Source organism: Archocentrus centrarchus, chromosome 2, assembly GCF_007364275.1.
Source record: "Archocentrus centrarchus isolate MPI-CPG fArcCen1 chromosome 2, fArcCen1, whole genome shotgun sequence".
Classification (NCBI taxonomy): Eukaryota; Metazoa; Chordata; class Actinopteri; order Cichliformes; family Cichlidae; genus Archocentrus; species Archocentrus centrarchus.
Genome location: NC_044347.1, coordinates 2101982 through 2120687, shown reverse-complemented (window position 1 = coordinate 2120687; position 18706 = coordinate 2101982). Strand labels below are relative to the sequence as shown.

The following is an 18706-nucleotide window of genomic DNA, read 5'->3' as shown; positions in this document are numbered from 1 at the left end:
GAAGGTTTGGATCACTTTGTTCCCTTAATGCATGAAATCATTGATAACCTGCAGTTTGGATTTACTCAGATTATTGATGATTAATATTAATTGATGCTGATTTTTCTCCTCTTTGATTCTTTTCTTCCTGTTTTTCGTCTTTATAAGTTGCTGCTTTTGTAGAGAATTTCCAGCCCACGTTATTTGAGTGCAGCTGAGTCACGTGACCGCCCAGCGACAAACCACAGCAGAGCAGGAAGAAGGGGGCGGAGCAAAGTGTGGCTGCGTGGTCGGAGAGCGGAGCTGACGGAGCTGCTTTTTCATTGATGAAAAGACGTGAACTTAGAGGAGAAACAAACTAAAGCATCGATCCAACATCTCTACCAACGTTCGTATCGATACTTGGATCGATCACCCACCCTGATCTCCTGGATGTGACCTGAGAACAGCGCTAATCTGTCTGTGGGCTCAGCTACAGGTAAGCATCGAGCTAACTTTAGCAGTTGAGCGTTTGGCAGAAAGCTGGAGCAGAAACTGCTGTGGATGAACACATGAGAGGAAGTGAACTCCTAAAATGATGCGCAGAGAGCAGCTGGGCGGTGAGGGGAGAGAGAGGAGAGAAAAGAGGAGCACAGAGATCCCAGCAACAACACACAGGACAAAACACAAAGAGCAGGAGACAAAAAGCTAAAGACACGCAGCAGTGACCGCTGCAGCTACACCTGGGAGAGCAGCTAAGATAAGATAAAACTTTAATGATCCCACGACGGGGAAATTTGCGCATTACAGCAGCTCAGTACAGAGAAAAATGTAAAGGATGAGTAAAAACAAATGAACTAAAAATAGAATAGAAAAAACTAAAATAAAATAGAAAAACACTATACACATATACATAAGCATTATATACATAAAATATATATATATCAATGTCAATACACACATGTACATATACACACATATAAACACACATCAAACACTATATACAGATATCAAAATATTATATACATTTGTAGCCGGTAAGGTACACAGCATACACGGTATGCATTATATGGCTGAGTGTAATAAATAAAATGTATCTGACTGTAAGGATAAAGTGATGGCAGAGGAGGTAAAGTGTCCAAGTGACTCAAGACATTATGATGTGTTATACAGTCTAACTGCTGTTGGGATGAATGACCTGTGAAAGCGCTCCTTCCTGCAGCGAGGATGTTTCAGTCTCTGACTGAAGGAGCTGCTCAGCTCACCCACGGTCTCATGCAGAGGGTGATGGGGGGGTCCATGATGGAGGTCAGCTTTGCTAACATCCTCCTCTCACCCACCATCATCACAAACACCAGAGGACATCCCAACACAGAGCTAGACCTCCGCACCAGTTTGTCGATCCTGCTCCTGTCCCTTTCGGTGCATCCACCCCCCCAGCAGGCCACTGCATAGAAAAGGGCAGATGCTACCACTGTGTCATAAAAGGTCTTTAACAGAGTCCTGCAGACACCAAAGGACCTCAGTCTCCTCAGCAGGTGGAGTCGACCTGTTTGTAGTCCAGTCCAGCTTGTTATTGAGATGAACACCCAGGTACTTGTGGGAGACCACTGTCTCCATGTCCTTTCTCTGGATGTTCACCGGTGCTGTAGGGGGTGGCTTCCTCCTGAAGTCTATGACCATCTCCTTCGTCTTGCTGGCGTTGATTTGCAGTGCGTTGTTCTCACACCAGCCGACAAAGTCACTGATGACCCCCCTGTATTCCTCGTTGTTCCCATCTGATACACATCCAATGATGGCCGTATCATCTGAGAACTTCTGTAGGTGGCAGTGGTCTGAGTTGTACCTGAAGTCTGAGGTGTACAGACTGAACAGAAAGGGTGAGAGGACTGTGCCCTGTGGCGCCCCCGTGCTGCAGACTACTACATCAGACACACAGTCATGGCACCTCACATACTGTGGTCTGTTGGTGAGGTAGTCGATGGTCCATGCCGTCAGCTGACTGTCCACTCCGGCTCCCTCCATCTTCCCTCTCAACAGTGCAGGCTGGATGAACATGACCCTCACAGTGTTCCCCGCCTGCTCTAGGTGAGAGAGGGATCTGTGCAGCAGGTAGATGACGGCATCGTCCACCCCGATGCCGGGCTGGTAGGCGAACTGCAGGGGGTCCAGCGCTGAGCTCACCAGTGGGCGGAGGTGGTGCAGGATGAGCCTCTCCATGGTCTTCATCAGGTGAGAAGTCAGGGCCACAGGTCTGTAGTGGTTGGACTTCCTGGGCTGTGCGATCTTTGGCACTGGAACTATGCAGGAAGTCTTCCACAGTTCAGGAACCCTCTCCAGATTCAGGCTCAGGTTGAAGATGTGCAGGACCACCTGACAACAGGACCACCTGTTGTCAGGACCACCTGACAACAGCTACAACAGGGTTTCCGCAGGGTAGTAAAAGGTAGTAAATTAAATAAGCTCAAATTAAGGCTAGTAAAAGGTAGTAAACAGAATTTGAGTTGGTAGTAAATTTTTCATCACCCCTTCAATATATTTTGACTTTTCCATTGATGCAAACTTTCTGTTTTAAGTTCGTTTAACTATAAGATCTGTATAGAAATATAACTACTCAGCAGGACCTGAGCTGACGTTGATAGACGAGCGGTTGCACTGTCAGATCTGCTGTGCGCATGCGCGGAGTCATTTTGTGCCTCGTCATGGGAAAACGTAGTTTTCACAACTTTGGCTCCATGACCCAGCAAAGACTGGCTTAACCCTCCGGAGTCCACGGACGCGCTGGCGTGTCAAAATGACATCGCCGATTTGAGATGACGTAGCATCGGGACGCTGCTGTCATGAATCTAAAGTGCAGACATCAAACTATGTACCAGTTTTTAAATAACGTTGATAGGCCAAGTAAAACCAGAGTTATGCCCAATAATTTACGCCATGCTTTTTTCACCTCAGCAGCAAACCAGTATTCCAATATTTTATTGGAAAATAAATAATCGGCTTGTGAAACTTGAATTTCATTGCATTTTGTTTATATTCTTACAAAAACAAATTTAGATAGATTCAACTCATTGTCATTGTGCGCACAAGGCACACAATGAAATGATCGTTCCAGATCACTCATCCAGAGACGAGCATCTGCGGTCATGCAGCCAGAGACCGGCACTACCGTTAGGCAATGTGGTTTGAGTGTCTTGCCCAAGGACACAAGGCAGCACAGGAACAGGGACTCAAACCGGCAACCCACCGGCTGCAAGAAGGGCGCCTACCCACTGCGCCACTTTCTGAAATGTGTTTGGAATATTAATGTGTATGAGGTCTTAGTCAAGACAAAGTCACAGTTACACCTTCAAGTAAGTGGGATAAAGTTTTGTCTTTGGTGAGAGATGGGCGATCATCGTACATGGCTTAGTGCTGTGAATCCACCGCCACCCCAAAAAAGGCTGCTGCTCGATTTCATCCTGGTAGTAAAAATATTTTAGAGGTAGTAAAAGGTAGTAAATTTAACTCTAGTGTTCCTGTATAAACCCTGTACAAAATAATCTGTGCATCTACATCGTTATGTACGGTTCGTGCTACGTTTCCACTGCCGAGGTGCCGGTGCTGGTTCCAAGGAACTGGTGTCGTGCCAAAGTAGTTACCCCGACATGAATTGTATCCCATGCGCGCAGAGGAGTACGAGGAGGCGGAGCCAGTTACCATGCCTCACGCTTCCTCTCTCGAAGCAAGCTCTTACGTGGTTCTGCAAGCTACTCTTTTAATAATCTGTATTCGCTGCAACAAACACTGAAAAACAAAAGTATCGTATCATTTTGTAAGTAAATTGAATGAATTTTAGTACTAATTTCAGGACATTGCAGCGTACTGCGTGGAAGGAGTAGCTTAAACTGCACGCTGTGTTTCTCCGTCTGCCAACATCTGTGCCCCCCTGCTAGATAGTCACCGTGTCTGTGGTCATTTCTGGAGAAAATGTCGAGGTCGTAAACCAGTTAAAATATGTGGGAACGACTCTTGACAGTAAGCTGACCTTTGAAGCCCACATAGATTTACTCTGCAAAAAGGCCCATCAGAGGATGTACCTTTAGCAGAAGCTCCGTGGTTTTAATGCAGATTTTACATTCATGAAAATGTTTAACTCTTATTTTATTGAGTCTTTTCTTACATTTAAAATTATTTGCTGGTTAAATGTTAAAAACAGGAATAAGCTGCTGGGAGTTGTAAAGGTGTGTAGAAAAATTGCTGGTACAGCCTTAAGCAACCTCTCTGACTTAGAAAAGGTGAGGTCAGTGAAAAAGACCAGCCTGATCCTAGCAGACCCACACCACCCACTGCACCAGGAGTTTAAGCTGCTTCCCTCTGGATGCAGATATCAGGTGGCATCTCAGCTGGTCTCGAACCAAGAATGCATGACGAAAGTCGCAGAAGGGCGTGACTCTGCCATCTCAACATAAAGTTTTCTGCCGCTGTTTCACTGCATGGTGTTTTATTACAGGAGAAAACGAAGCGATTTTCACGGCTGTGAATTAGGTTGGGCTCTAAGGCTGAATTTGCTGCTTTGTATCAGTTCATATCACAGATAAAAGGACACAAAGTGCGTACTTGTCGTCTAATCTCTGTCTGTGTTTCCCTCTGTGCTGCACACAGATGCTGCAGTAGTTTGGTTTGGACCCTAAAACGTATTTGCAGCACAGAAAGGGGAGCGTGTTCTTCCACGTTTGTGCGCTTCGGCTTCGTGTCCAGACGAGGACCCGCCCACACTCATACGTAAAGGAGCAGTTCACAGAAACGCGGTGGGAACGCGGGCCCGTTCTTAAGCGTTTCGCAAGTTCATTGGGAACAGCACGAGCACTGGCGCACAAACCGGCACCTCGGCAGTGGAAAAGTAGCAGCAGTGTCGTTCACTGAAAAGTGGTTCTGGAGTTTCTTTCAGTTCACCTGTTTAGCCTCTCACTGCTTTGCTAAACCTGAACTTTGAAACTGAAGCTTCTAATAAAGATCTGTTCTCCTGCAGCTGATCATCAGGAGGAGGAGAGTCTGACGGAGCAGCAGAGGAACATTTTCAGCCTCTACAGAGGAAACAATGAGTTCAACACAACAGGTGAGCAAAATATCAGTGTTACACTATTATTGAAACTGTGTGATTTGACTGTGTGTGAAGGTGGAGAGCTGCTTCATGTGCTGCTGCACCAAACTCACACAGGCTGCAGAGCAGAACAACAACTACCATCACAACCTGCAGCTCAACACTGTGGAGAAACTCAGAGAGAGAGAGCTGAGATTTGCTTTGTGATTTATTCTCACAAAATGAATACACTCATAGTAAAAAGAACCTAAACACTGTCAGTACTCAGTTTTACTCGGTTTTATGTATCAGGACATAATACAAATCATCTGGTGCTGATATTTGCTTTATTTGTTATAAGATATATGCATACAGGGCTTGGAAAAGTGTGTGTTGGCTGTCCTTTGATGGCATTCACGTGGCCTGCAGTAGTCCTGTGACAAATCTTGTGCGGCATTTCCATTAGTACCTACTCAGCGCGGGTCGACTTTACTCAGAACAGTTTGCAGGCATTTCCATTAGTACCTGGTACCAGTTACCAGGTACTTTTTTAGTACTCACTCAGCTGGGGTTCCAAGCGATCTGACGCGATCCAAAAATGTGACATAGAAGAACAACATGCCACGATTGGCTAAAGAGAGTTGTCAGTAGCTGAGTCATGAGAGTGACTCCTTCACCAGAATCAACCGCACCATTTTTAAAACTAATGGCAAGAAAATGGAGGCAAACCATTGGGAGGCTCGGGTCAATGTCCAGACCGACGATTCGCAGCAGTAGTTTTGCAATAAGAGATCCATCTGAAAGGCACACACAGCATACATATTTGAATACTTTACAGTGATAACCTTCATCCATTAAAACATTGTACAGGGGACTTATGCATGATGTCGTAGTAAACTGGCATTAGCCACCATTAGTTTGCCTCTAGCTCATCCATTGTTGTGTTGTGTTTGAGCTGCATACAAGTTACGTCAATAGACTACTGCCCGCACTGCTATTTTCACTCCACCCACGCTGAGGTGGTAATTGTAATGAAAACACAACAAGACCGTGGCAAGTTGTTTTGGCCGTGCTGAGTAGGGACTAATAGAAACACAGCATTGGATTCATCTTTGTCCAGGACGTGTCTGTTAGCTCACAGATAAAACAAGTTTTCAGGATGGTTTTCATTCATTTGCAGTGTTGTCCCATCCTTTGGCATTTTAAAGCTGGACTGTTGTGATTCTTCAGGGTTTCCACAGGGTAGTAAATTAAATAAGCTCAAATTAAGGCTAGTAAAAGGTAGTAAAAGGTAGTAAACAGAATTTGACATAGAAGTAAATTTTTCATCACCCCTTCAATATATTTTGACTTTTCCATTGATGCAGACTTTGTGTTTTAAGTTCGTTTAACTATAAGATCTGTATAGAAATATAACTACTCAGCAGGACCTGAGTTGACATTGTTGATGAGCGGTTCCACTGTCCGATCTGCTGTGCGCATGTGCGGAGTCATTTTGTGCCTCGTCATGGGAAAATGTAGTTTTCACAACTTTGGCTCGATGACTCGGCATTCAAAGACTGGCTTAACCCTCTGGAGTGCAGGGACATGCTGGCGCATCAAAATGACATCGCCGATTTTAGATGACGTAGCATCGGCCGCTGCTGCCATGAATCGAAAGTGCAGACTTCAAACTATGTACCAGTTTTTAAATTACGTTGATAGGCCAAGTAGAACCAGAGTTATGCCCAATAATTTACACCATGCCTTTTCCTGTATATTGTCCTCACCTTTGATGCGTGTTTTGTGCAGAAATAAACTGCGAAAATGTGAGTTTCACTAACAGGAAGTGCTTTCTAATAAAAACAAAACAAAACAAAATAATTCCTGACAACCCCTTTCCTATTGGTGGAAAAATCAACCAATCAGAAAATTATCCGGTAAAACGATGCATTTGGGTGCACTTGACTGCTGCGGAGCAGGTGAAAAAGTGGTAAAAGAGAAACATTACTGGCAGGTTTTGCCTGTGATGGGCCCCTCAGTCTTGTGGAGGACAGAAACTGTTTTTGAGGTGGCATAAATAATTTGTGTAGCATCTTAATGTGAGTCCTGATTGCTCTGCAAATAGTTGTACACAAAAACACCTGAGGCCTTTCCTGCATTTTAATGTGAATAGTTGTATTTAACTTTATTATTTACTATATTTTTACACACGTTTTGAACATTTTACAACTTATATTTGCATTTTAATTGTAAAAATAATTTGTTAAGCATGTTTGTGATTTTTAACTTTTTTCTACTCTGATTTTATGTTTTTATATGATTATAAGTCCAATGTGTTAATACAGTATGTCAAAATGAAAGAATAACTATACAGTCACACACATGAGGTCGTGCTTAAAAAAAAAAAAAAATGAGACCAAACAAAGCAAGGTAAACAGTTTCTGAGGTCAACTATGAAGCTAAAAGCAAAAATAGTCAAAAATGGCCAAATATACCCCGGACCCCAGAGGGTTAAGCTGGTCATGGGGAATGATCGAGAGGCGTTTTGTAAAGTGTGCAGAAAAAATATAAATTTGACCTGAAATGGTGTGACGGCGATCAAATCACACCGAGCATCCACCGTTCACCAGCAGCGGATTCGTGCGCGGGGAGCAGATCCCTATTTTGTTTTTTGGTGCTACACAAAGCACTGAAACTGCAACCTCAAGGTCAGCTACGAGCACAAGTATCACTGTCACACCTCAGCAGCAAACTAGTATTCCAATATTCTATTGGAAAATAAATAATCGGCTTGTGAAACTTGAATTTCATTGTTTATATTCTTAAAAAAACAAATTTAGATAGATTTAACTCATTGTCATTGTGCGCACAAGGCACACAACAAAATGATCGTTCCAGATCACTCATCCAGAGACGAGCATCTGCGGTCATGCAGCCAGAGACCAGCGCTACCGTTAGGCAATGTGGTTTAAGTGTCTTGCCCAAGGACACAAGGCAGCACAGGGACAGGGACCCAAACCGGCAACCCGCAGACTGCAAGGCGAGCGCCTACCTACTGCGCCACTTTTTGAAATGTTTGGAATATTAATGTGTATGAGGTCTTAGTCAAGACAAAGTCACAGTTACACCTTCAAGTCAGTGGGATAAAGTTTTGTCTTTGGTGAGAGATGGTGATCATCTTACACGGCTCAGTGCTGTGAATCCACCGCTACCCCAAAAAAGGCTGCTGCTCGATTTCATCCTGGTAGTAAAAATATTTTAGAGGTAGTAAAAAAAGGTAGTAAAAGGTAGTAAATTGAACTCTAGGATTCCTGTAAAAACCCTGTTCTTCATAACCAGGATGTCCAATTAATGCTTTGAAATTATTTTACAAAAATTAATGTTTTTTATTTTTCCTGTACATGGTTGCATGTAATGTGCTATTATCACCAATAGGTGGTGGTAATTTGGGCTGCAACGATTCCTCGAGTATCTCGGGTAATCGTTTAAACTCTGCAGCTCGAGTGTCTCTGAGTAAGTGGAGTGTTTCACCCACATTAGCAGCATTAAAGTGTTTCGTTACTGCAACGGATTTCCTTCATTTGTAAAAAATAACCTATTGACACTGAGTAGATCATTACTGACACTTTTTCCACACCTTCACTGCTCTCTGCCGTGTGTGTGTGTGTGTGTGTGTGTGTTTTGTTGTGCTCGCTGTGCTGAGAATTTCAGCTGTTATTTTTTCTCTACTTCAGCTGTTAGTAACCAGAACGTATCACTATAACCACAATTTGCTAGCAGGCGCTGCCATTAGCACTAGTGACTGCATTTTACTCACTGCTGTTTGTATCTCTGTCACTGCAGGACCAACATGGACCAAGAAGTCAGCGCTCTCAGGAGGCTGACAAACCTCACAGAAGGAAGAGAGAAAAAAAATACTCCTGTGATCAGTGTGGGAAGAAATTTTTTAATACAACTACATTGAAAAATCATCAAGTCATCCACACTGGAGAGAGAGCGTTCAGCTGTGACGTGTGTGGAAAGTCTTTTACCCTGGCTGGAAACTTAAAAATACACCAGCGCATCCACAGTGGAGAGAAACCGTACCGCTGTGATCAGTGTGGCATTGCTTTTACTCATTGTAACGGCTTAAAGAGTCATCAAGTTACCCACTCTGGAATTAAGGCATACAGCTGTGACTATTGTGAAAAAACCTTCAGCCGCATGGAGAACAGAAATCGGCACCTACGCATTCACACTTTACATGATGTGTTCTGCTGTGATCAGTGTGGCAAAAAGTTTGCAACAGACCAACAGAGACAACGCCACATGTTTACCCACACTGAGGAGAGACCTTATCAGTGTGACCTGTGTGATAAGACTTTTAAATCTCCACAGTACCTGAAAAAACACCAAAAGATCCACAACAGAAAGAAACTCTACAAGTGCAGTTCCTGTGAGGTATGTATTTTTATTTTGATCTTGTAATTTTAGCCTGACTGTTTGGAAAAACACTGCTCATTAAATTGTGAAAGAAAAAACAAAATTATTGCTTTTTTAGTGCCAAACATTTATATCACTGTATTATTTAAGATTTTGGTAGTTTCCTGTATATCAGGCATTAATATTATTATTTCTGCATAAATGGGCCTTTATGTTTATTTCCACTGGCTCGTTCTTCAGTCACGTGCAAATAGAATTAAAATAATTTTAATGTTTTAAACGAAATATAATGTGTAAATAAAACCAAAGAGCAAATTAAAAAAAAAAAAAATCTGCTCTTAAGCTCTTTTGGCACAGTTTAATATGTGGCACAGGCAGTCGGTCCTTAAAGGCTGCCTGTTCTTCTGTTTGCTTGTGATGCCACTTTTTGTCGTATATTTGGCTCGTTTACGTTAATGTTGGAAGTGGGCCTTTAAAATCATTTGCATTGTTTGTCTTTGACTCACCTGGTTTCCTGTAGCTGTGTGGGTGGAGCTTCTGCAGTGGTGAAACTACTTCCTACCATATTTAGGCCCATGTTACATTTGCCATTATGGCTGCTGGAGTTTGGCAAGTGTCCCTAAAGAACACAGTCAGCTTAATTTCAAACTGATTCCTTCTAGATGTGAGTCCTGTTACTTTGCAGCCCTATTGAAACACACTGGAGCACTTACAGTTATTTCGAAGCATTATCTAAATTAACTTTCATTTCAAAGATCATCGGGACATAAAAACTTCATGCCCAGAATATTCAGTCAGATCTGATAAAATCACCTAAACGTTTCCTGACTTTGTACACAAATAAGAGTTTAACAGCTTCTCCCCTGGTAGTTATACTTCCACCATCTTTCTATCTAATATCTAGTCAGAAATTTCAGTTCAGAGTTGAGCTCCATCTCTCTCTCTCTCATAATGTCTCTGCTGCTACCAGGACCTAACCTAGCAGTGACCAAAGATCCCACAGTCTGCCCTGCAGCAGTCCAACAGAGTTCATCACTGTAAACTGAACCACAACACTGCAAACTACCCAGTTTAGCCTGCACTTACTGTCCAGTATAAACTTTAAATAACATGGAATTATCATTTAATTTGCTTTCAGAAGAATTTCTAGAAGATGAGACATCATGTACAGATCCAATATCTGACTAAAAACTCTAAAATGAGTGATAACGTTACCTGTAAGCTTTAAATTAGTAGTTTATCAAATGAGACTTGCTGAGCAGTCTTTACCTTAGAGAAAATCTCATCTTCCTCTCTTTGTTCCACCGTTCTCCGGCTCACAGAGTCAAAGTGTGATTGTTTGAAGGCTGCAGGAGAAAGTCTATATGAAATGAGCCGTATGAAAAATGAACAGACACACAAGTGTCCAAAATGGTAAATGGACTAGTTCTTATATAGCGCTTTTCTACTCTGAGCACTCACAGTGCTTATACAACACGTTTACATTTACCTCATTCACACAAGCACTTCCATGATTAACTAAGCTAAGTGCTTTTATTATCTAACATTCACACTCCAACACTTGCCTCGGAGAGCAACTTGGAGTTAAGTATCTTGCCCAAGGATACATTGGCATGCAGCCTGGAATCGAACCGCCAACCTTCCGATCAGTGGGTGACCTGCTCTACCTCCTGAGCTACAGTCACCCCAAAGCTTACAGCACCTGGAGTTACCAGGTGGTCTCCCATACAAGTACTAACCAGGCCCGACCCTGTGTAGCTTCCGAGATCAGAGGAGATCGGGCGGGTTCAGGGTGGTATGGCCGTAAGCCAAAATCACTCACTGCTCACTTATAGTGAGTCCACAGTTTGTTGTGTATGAACGCACTCTGTATATTATGGTGGTGTTATATAGTATTACATTAGCAGTACTGTAGTATTACTGTGGTATGTTGGTAATATATAAGCATGATAGTATTACACTTATTCACTTACACATTTAAAGTGGTGGTAATGCAGTTCTACAGTATTGTAGTATTAGAATTATTCCATGGGTGGATACATTAGTATTATTATAGTGTGACATTATGTTATTACCAATATTGTAAAAAAAATACACGTCAACAGTACTGGATGATAAACCAAAGGAACAAGAGTTGTTCTTTTCTAATATTAAAATGCCCCAAATTAATACAAATCAAGAAGAAAAACTAGAAACACCTGTAACTGAAAGAGAACTAATAGAAGCAACATCATTAATGAATAATGGAAAATTTCCAGGTTACGATGGACTGCCAATTGAATACTATAAGGAATATATCAATATACTTGCCCCGATTCTACTGAAGGTATATCTGGAAATTTTTTACACAGGCAAATTACCACAAACATTTAATGAAGGTTTAATTTCCTAGATCCCTAAAAAGGATAGAGACATATCGGGCCCAGCCAATTACAGACCTATCAGCTTGCTTAATGTAGATTATAAAATACTGACAAAAAAATTAGCTTTATGCCTGGAAAAGGTACTATCAACTATTATACATGTTAATCAAGCTGGCTTCATGAAGAATAGATCCCCCTCAGATATCCATCCCTTCCTCCAGCCATCCATCCTTCCATCCATCCATTCATTCATTCTCTTTCGCTTATCCGGGGCCGGGTTGCCCAGGCTTCCCTCTCCCCAGCCACTTCCTCCAATTCCGGAATCCTCCGGAGGGACCCCAAGGCATTCCCAGGCCAGCCGAGAGATATAATCTCCCCAGCGTGTCCTGGGTCTACCACTGGGCCTCCTCCCGGTGGGACATGCCCGGGACAGCTCACCCAAGAGGCGGCCAGGAGGCATCCTAATCAGATGCCCGAGCCACCTCAACTGGCTCTTTTCAATGTGGAGCGGCAGCGGCTCTACTCTGAGCCCCTCCCGGATGGCCGCACTCTTCAACTTATCTCTAAGGGAGAGGCCAGCCACCCTTCAAAGGAAACTCATTTCTGCAGCTTGTATTCATGATCTTATTCTTTCGGTCACTACCCACAGCTCGTGACCATAGGTGAGGGAGGAACGTAGATCGACTGGTAAATCGAGAGCTTCGCTTTTACACTAAGCTCCCTCTTCACCACGACAGACTGGTGTAGCGTCCCCGATCCGTCTGTCGATTTCCCGCTCCCTTGTCCCGTCACTAGTGAACAAGAACCAGAGATACTTGAGCTCCTCTACTTGCGGCAGGAAATTGTCCCTGAGCCGGAGAGAGCACTATGTTCATAATGTCTACAGCAATGAGGGAACGGTTTACCCTGCCCGGGATAGGGTTACCGGGGCCCCACCCTGGAGCCAGGCCTGGGGAGGGAGCTCGAGGGAGAGCGTCTGGTGGCCAGGCATTAGGTGTGGTGCCCAGCCGGGCGCAGCCCGAAGAGGTCACATGGGCCCATCCTCCTGTAGGCCCACCACCTGCAGGAGGCATCGTAGGGGTCGGGTGCAGTGTGTGTTGGGCAGTGGCCAAGGCCGGAGGCCCTGGCGGACTGATCCTCGGCTATCGAGACTGGCTATCCCCCCTCAGATAATATGAGAAAATTAATCCACATAATCTGGATAGCAAAATTTAAACAAACACCAATGGTTGCTATATGACTACATGCCGAAAAGGCCTTTGACCGGGTAGAGTGGAGTTTTCTTCTTTTTGTCACATTTTGGATTCAGCCCTGGCTTCTCCCAATCCCAAGAATAATATATGCTGGAGATGTAAATAAGAAGTAGGAACTTTCCTACATTGTATATGGGACTGCAAACTGGTTAAACCCTTTTGGTTTAAAGTGGTGGAAATGTTGAGCAACTGGACAGGTGTAATGGTCCCATTGACTGTCCCACTAACAGTATGTCTGGTTGGAGATAGAACACAAATGACAAATGTACCTAAAAAAATTAATTTTGTGATTATGGCTGGACTGATTACAGCCTTTAGGATAATTTTGAAATGATGGAAATCAACTTTACCTCCAACGATGAAAGAATGGATAGATGCCATGGTGGAGATTTCATCTTATGAATCTATGTTGCATAGGCTGGAGGACACTAGGCAAGAAGGACAGAAGAGGGAAACTATATGGGACATGATTTGGACTAATAGGGAACAATATGCCTCAATGGGTACAGAGCCCAGAACAAACCATTAATATTTGACTAGTCAAATGGAACTTTTGTTTATCCTAATACTATGCACCTAAACTATATCCCAGTGTCATATTGTTACCTTAACATATATAATATATTGAAATTAATGTTAATTATCCTGAACCGGCAAGATATGTTTATATTCATATTTTAATTTGTGTTGTGGAAATTTTTATAAGTGGAAAATTAATAAAAAATTAAACAAAAATAATATAGTGTGACATTAATATTGTAGCACTATGTTGGTGGCAGTTCATTAAGACAGTAATATTGCAGTATTATGGTGGTATTATTGTAGTGTTACAGTGGTAGTACTTTAGTTTGACATTAAGGTTATTATAGAGTTAAATGAGTATTTTTGTTACTTACATTGTCTTTGTGTCTTTGTGTAGAAGCAGAGCCACACAGATGGATCCAGTTCTCAGCCCTGTCGTCGATGTGGTGGTGGGAAAGAGTTTCGCTGTGACCTTTGTGGGAAAACCTTCAATCATCCGCAGAACTTAAAAATACATCAGCGTAGACACACTGGACACAACCTGAACGACTGCAAAGAATGTGGGAGAAGCTTCACCACAACGAAGCAATTAAAACAACATGAACTCTACCACAGTGGGGTTAAAAAGCACCTCTGTGACCAGTGTGGGTCATCCTTCATCGCTGCATTCCACCTTAAAGTACATAAACGAGTCCACACAGGAGAGAAACCACACAAGTGCAGACACTGTGACAGAAGCTTCTCACAAACAGGTAGTCGTAACCTTCATGAACGTACACACATTGAAGGGAACTACAGCTGTGACCAGTGTGACAAGAGCTTCAGGAATCTCAGTTCATACTCCAAGCACAAACAATCCCACGCTACAAAGAAACTGTTTCACTGTTACCAATGTGCAAAAACATTCACTTCATTATCTGCTCTGTCCAAACATCAGCGTGATCATGCAGGGCTGAAATCATTCCCATCATTGGATCACAATGAATCTGCAGACACACAAAGATCCTCTTCTGGTTGCAGAGTCAAACTTAAAAACCTTGAAATCCGGCTCCACAGAATTCCGATGGAATCTCCTGTAAACAGTGTCAGCTAATGTTACACTTGGATCTAATGAGGTAGCTCTGATTTCTGGACTTGCAGTGAATAATCCTGAATCTGACATTTAGGAAGCTGCAAGTACAGATATATACATCAAGGTTTTTATTTTTCTTTGAGAAATTTTATTAATCCTTTAAAATGTTATCCTAGGTTTCCCAGTTAAATTTGAATCCTTTTAGAAACTGCAGTATTTAGTAGTAGTGTATGTATTATAGAAATTAGGGATGGCACGATACCACTTTTTTATGTCCGATACCGATATTTTACATTTGCATATCGGCCAATACGATATAAATCCGATACTTAAAATTGATCCAGGCATTTAAAAACATTAAAATAATAAAAAAAAAGAAGTCAACAGTCTCTCACACAACAAAATCAAAGTCTTTTAGTTGTCCCACATACAAGACTAAGGACCAGGGCGGACAGAGCCTTTATAGGCAGTGGCACCAAAGCTCTGGAACTGTTTACCACTCCAGCTCCATTTAGCTGACTCTGTGGCATCACTTAAAAAATAGTTGAAAACTTTTCTGTTTAACCAGGCTTTCTGGTTTCTGACTTTATTTTTATTCTTTTTCTTTTAATATGGTAATGTTATTATGTTTTTAACATAGTGTTTTCCTGGGGGGGGGGGGGTGATATTGTGTTTTAATTATTGTACAGCGCTTTTCTGTCTGTGAAAAATATAAATAAACTTTACTTACTTACAACAATAACTATCACCTGAATCCTGTTGCTTCTGTGTGAGAAGGTGATGCTTATGGCATGTTGCAAATTTCATTAGGGCTGCAACTATCGATTATTTTAGCAATTGTGTATTCTATTTATATTGATTACCCAAGTAACTGGATAAGAAATACTTTTTTCATATTAACAGTTCATCTGCATATTTTAACTTCTGTACTGCAGTTTTTCCCTGTGTGAAACAAACAGGGTGGATGGAGCAGCTACAAAGTTCTCTGTTCTTCACTTACTGATCAGGTGGTTGATGAAGGACCTCCAGCTGTTTCCCAGTAAAGGTTTAATGGAGGTTACAGGGACAAAAAGGCTTCTTTTGGACACTAGAAAAACATTTCCTTCTGCGCCATCTGAGCGCGCCGGCTCCGCCTCTTTCCGCTTGTGCAGACAGACTGCACGTAAATCAGCTGATTGCTGCTGTTGCGTCATCAGTGTTTATGTTGAAAAACTAGGGGCTGCATGAGCGCAATCTTGTAATGCTTTATATTCACAAACATTCTCCTAAATACGTTTCTACTGCAGGTCTATATTTAGTCACTAATCAGGGATTAAAGTATCCAAAATATTTTGACGGGGAAGGGGTTCTTCCGGTACCGGACGGTCACCAGCGCTAATAGCTGCACTTGCTAGCAGTATGTCCGGGAGCTGAAGTAGAGAAAAAAAAATAACAGCTGATTCTCAGCACCGCGAGCACAACATACAAACAAGGCAGAGAGCGGTGGAGGCGGAAAAACATGTCAGCGATGATCGCTCAGTGTCAAAGGGAATCCGTCGCAGCGACGGAGAACTGAGGGGGTTGTTTGCTGATCCACTCCATTCCAGTAGGTGGTGGTAATGCAGCTCTAAGCTGGGTTGGTCAACCGCAAATCCACAAGAAGAAGAAGATGACGACGGAGCCCTGTAATGCACCTAATGTGAGCGAAACGTTATTTAATGTATCAGATTACATTTTTAAAATTTCTTTCCGATATCCGATCCAGTAATTTAGGCCAGTATCGGACCGATACCGATACTGAATATCGGATCAGCGCATCCCTAATAGAAATGTCTGTTATATCCAACTGATACTGCAGCCAAACTTTATCTTTAATAAGTACTTAAAGGTTGGTCAAATCAGTGCAGTACTCTGTGTTTAATGAGCAGCAGTCATCGATAACTACAGACATCATGTCTCTTTAGAATTTAATTATTAAACTAAATTTCTCACAGGTGACCCTCTCTGTGGTTATGATTATTAGCAGGTCATTAATATTCATTTATAACACTACAATAAAGTTAGAGTTGTTATAGTTGGAAATCGAGGGGGCCATAGCTCAGGAGGTAGAGCAGGTCATATACTAACAGGGTTTTAGCCAGAAATGATTTTCTGCCCGGTGTGTGTGTGTGTGTGTGTGTGTGTGTGTGTGTGTGTGTGTACTAATGCTAATTAGTAAGCTAATGCTAACCGCTAAAAGCTGCTCCCACTTGTTAAATGAGTGACGGGGCCTACATATGTAATCAGAAAGCACCCCTGAAGCCTAATCAAAGTCTTTGTGGACATGTAGTTATGTTTCTTGAGGTGCATGTCAAGTTAGGTTCAGAGAGGATTTTCGGTTATGTACGTAGGACCGACGCAGAACACTAAACCAGGCCTTATTATTATATATAATTTTTACACATAATCCAGAAAAGTTACACGTACATATGCATTTAATCTGTCCAAGAGTGCTGTTTACTTTCACTAATGGGGTTGCAGAAATGACATAATAAGCATCCACAACAAAAACCCTAATTCAGATGTTTTATCAATCAGCAGTTAAAAGCATTTTCTACATTCGAATATCAGCCACCACGTTGTAAGCATAAATTATCATGATTTTAATGCAACAACAGGAAGTGACATCATCTTCCTAGGGAATGTAGTTTTTTCCTTGAAGGCCTTTCACAGCTCCGGGGCTGTAAATATCGATTATTTTAGTAGAACCACTAGCGGAACAAATCAGAGCTGGGCCAGGGGCAGGGCAAATGACTAGACCCTTTAAACCCAAATAATAAAGCTCATCATAACATCATGACGAACAAAATTTGTGTCTGGTTTTTGTAACTTAGCTTTTCCTTGCCCTCTTTTTTTTTCTTTTTCTTTTTGCTTTGCCGCTCCACTTTTATGCTTATATGAAGTGCCACTCATGTTAGCTTAGTCTGTAATAATGCTCCACTTAGTTTGCAATCTGTTGCCAAGTGACTGATTATGACATTGGTGGATGGTTGGTGAAGAGTTTTACCCAACACTTTGAGAAAATAACGGCAATCCACTTGAAAATTTGCTTGTCATAAAGCCAGTCATGCAGCACATTGTATTTAATATTTTACACCTACTACATCACTAAAGTCCGTCGATCTTGTACAGTTTTTAGCAACTATGACTCAGTACTGACTGGCAACCTTTAAAACCCCCGTGTAAATCATAAATGATGGGTGATGTAAAGTAGACTATGGCTTTAGCCATACACCGTGCTCGTCTGGATACAATCAGGAGAGGGCCCGCCTTCTCCAGCTCTCCTCAGACGTGATAGAGGCCTGGCTACCTGACACCTTATAATCTCTCCCATCCGGGCCCCCTCTAATCCCAGGCCGGGGGCCTGCTGTCCTCCCAGCCGCCTGAAGCCCCGCCCCTGCATACAAATCCAAGTCTCAGACATCTGCCCACTGAGTTAGCTTTGAATCTTTTTATAATCCTTTTAATGCTTTTGATTTTAGTCATGGGTGTAAACTTAAACATGATCAGCATTTTAACTCTGACCTAAAGAATGTGGAAAAGAGACTCGTGGATCAACAGGATCTGCAGTCATTCACTCAAATATTTCTCCCACCAGCTGAGTCACATATTTCAGTTCCAGGAAGTCTTCACAGACACAGCATGCAGCGAGTGGATGGAAAGATGCTGTGGTAATCCCTGCTCCTAAATCCAGTTCTCCCAGGACTCTAAATGATTTCACACCAGCTGCTCTGAAAACCTTCCAACATGAACTAAAACCATCACCAGGATGTGAAACAGCAGCTGCTGTGTCTTTATGTCCAAAAAAGATGTAAACTGAAGCTGAACTGAGGCTGTACTTCTGTGTAATACCAATCTGTACCACAAGATGGAGCAGTGAGTCAGTGTGACCTTTATTTAATCAGACAAAGAAGTCGCTCTTATTTCCAGGGGCGGCCTGCAGAAGTCAAAGCCTCTTGAGGAAATGGGGGTGAGGCAGCAAAGAAGTGCTGACAGTTAAAAACAGCAGCACATCAGAAACATCTCAGGAGCTTTTTAAAGTTTGCAGATGACTCTG

General features: G+C 42.4%; 1 protein-coding gene and 1 pseudogene across 2 annotated transcripts; one reads left to right on the top strand and one right to left on the bottom strand.

Moving 5' to 3' along the window:
• Positions 1-238: 238 nt before the first annotated feature.
• LOC115791387 (zinc finger protein 184-like) lies at positions 239-14947 on the top strand. 2 transcript variants are annotated; one of them, XM_030745505.1, is made up of 4 exons: positions 239-457; positions 4981-5053; positions 8843-9439; positions 13957-14947. In XM_030745505.1, the coding sequence occupies exons 2-4, from the start codon at positions 5036-5038 to the stop codon at positions 14650-14652; spliced, it is 1311 nt and encodes a 436-aa protein (XP_030601365.1). In that variant the 5' UTR covers positions 239-457; positions 4981-5035; the 3' UTR covers positions 14653-14947. The 2 variants fall into 2 exon arrangements, 1 of the variants encoding a protein (XP_030601365.1); XR_004020943.1 differs by lacking the exons at positions 8843-9439; positions 13957-14947 and having other exon boundaries at positions 4967-5032.
• LOC115799513 (uncharacterized) lies at positions 11112-11230 on the bottom strand (annotated as a pseudogene).
• Positions 14948-18706: the final 3759 nt, after the last annotated feature.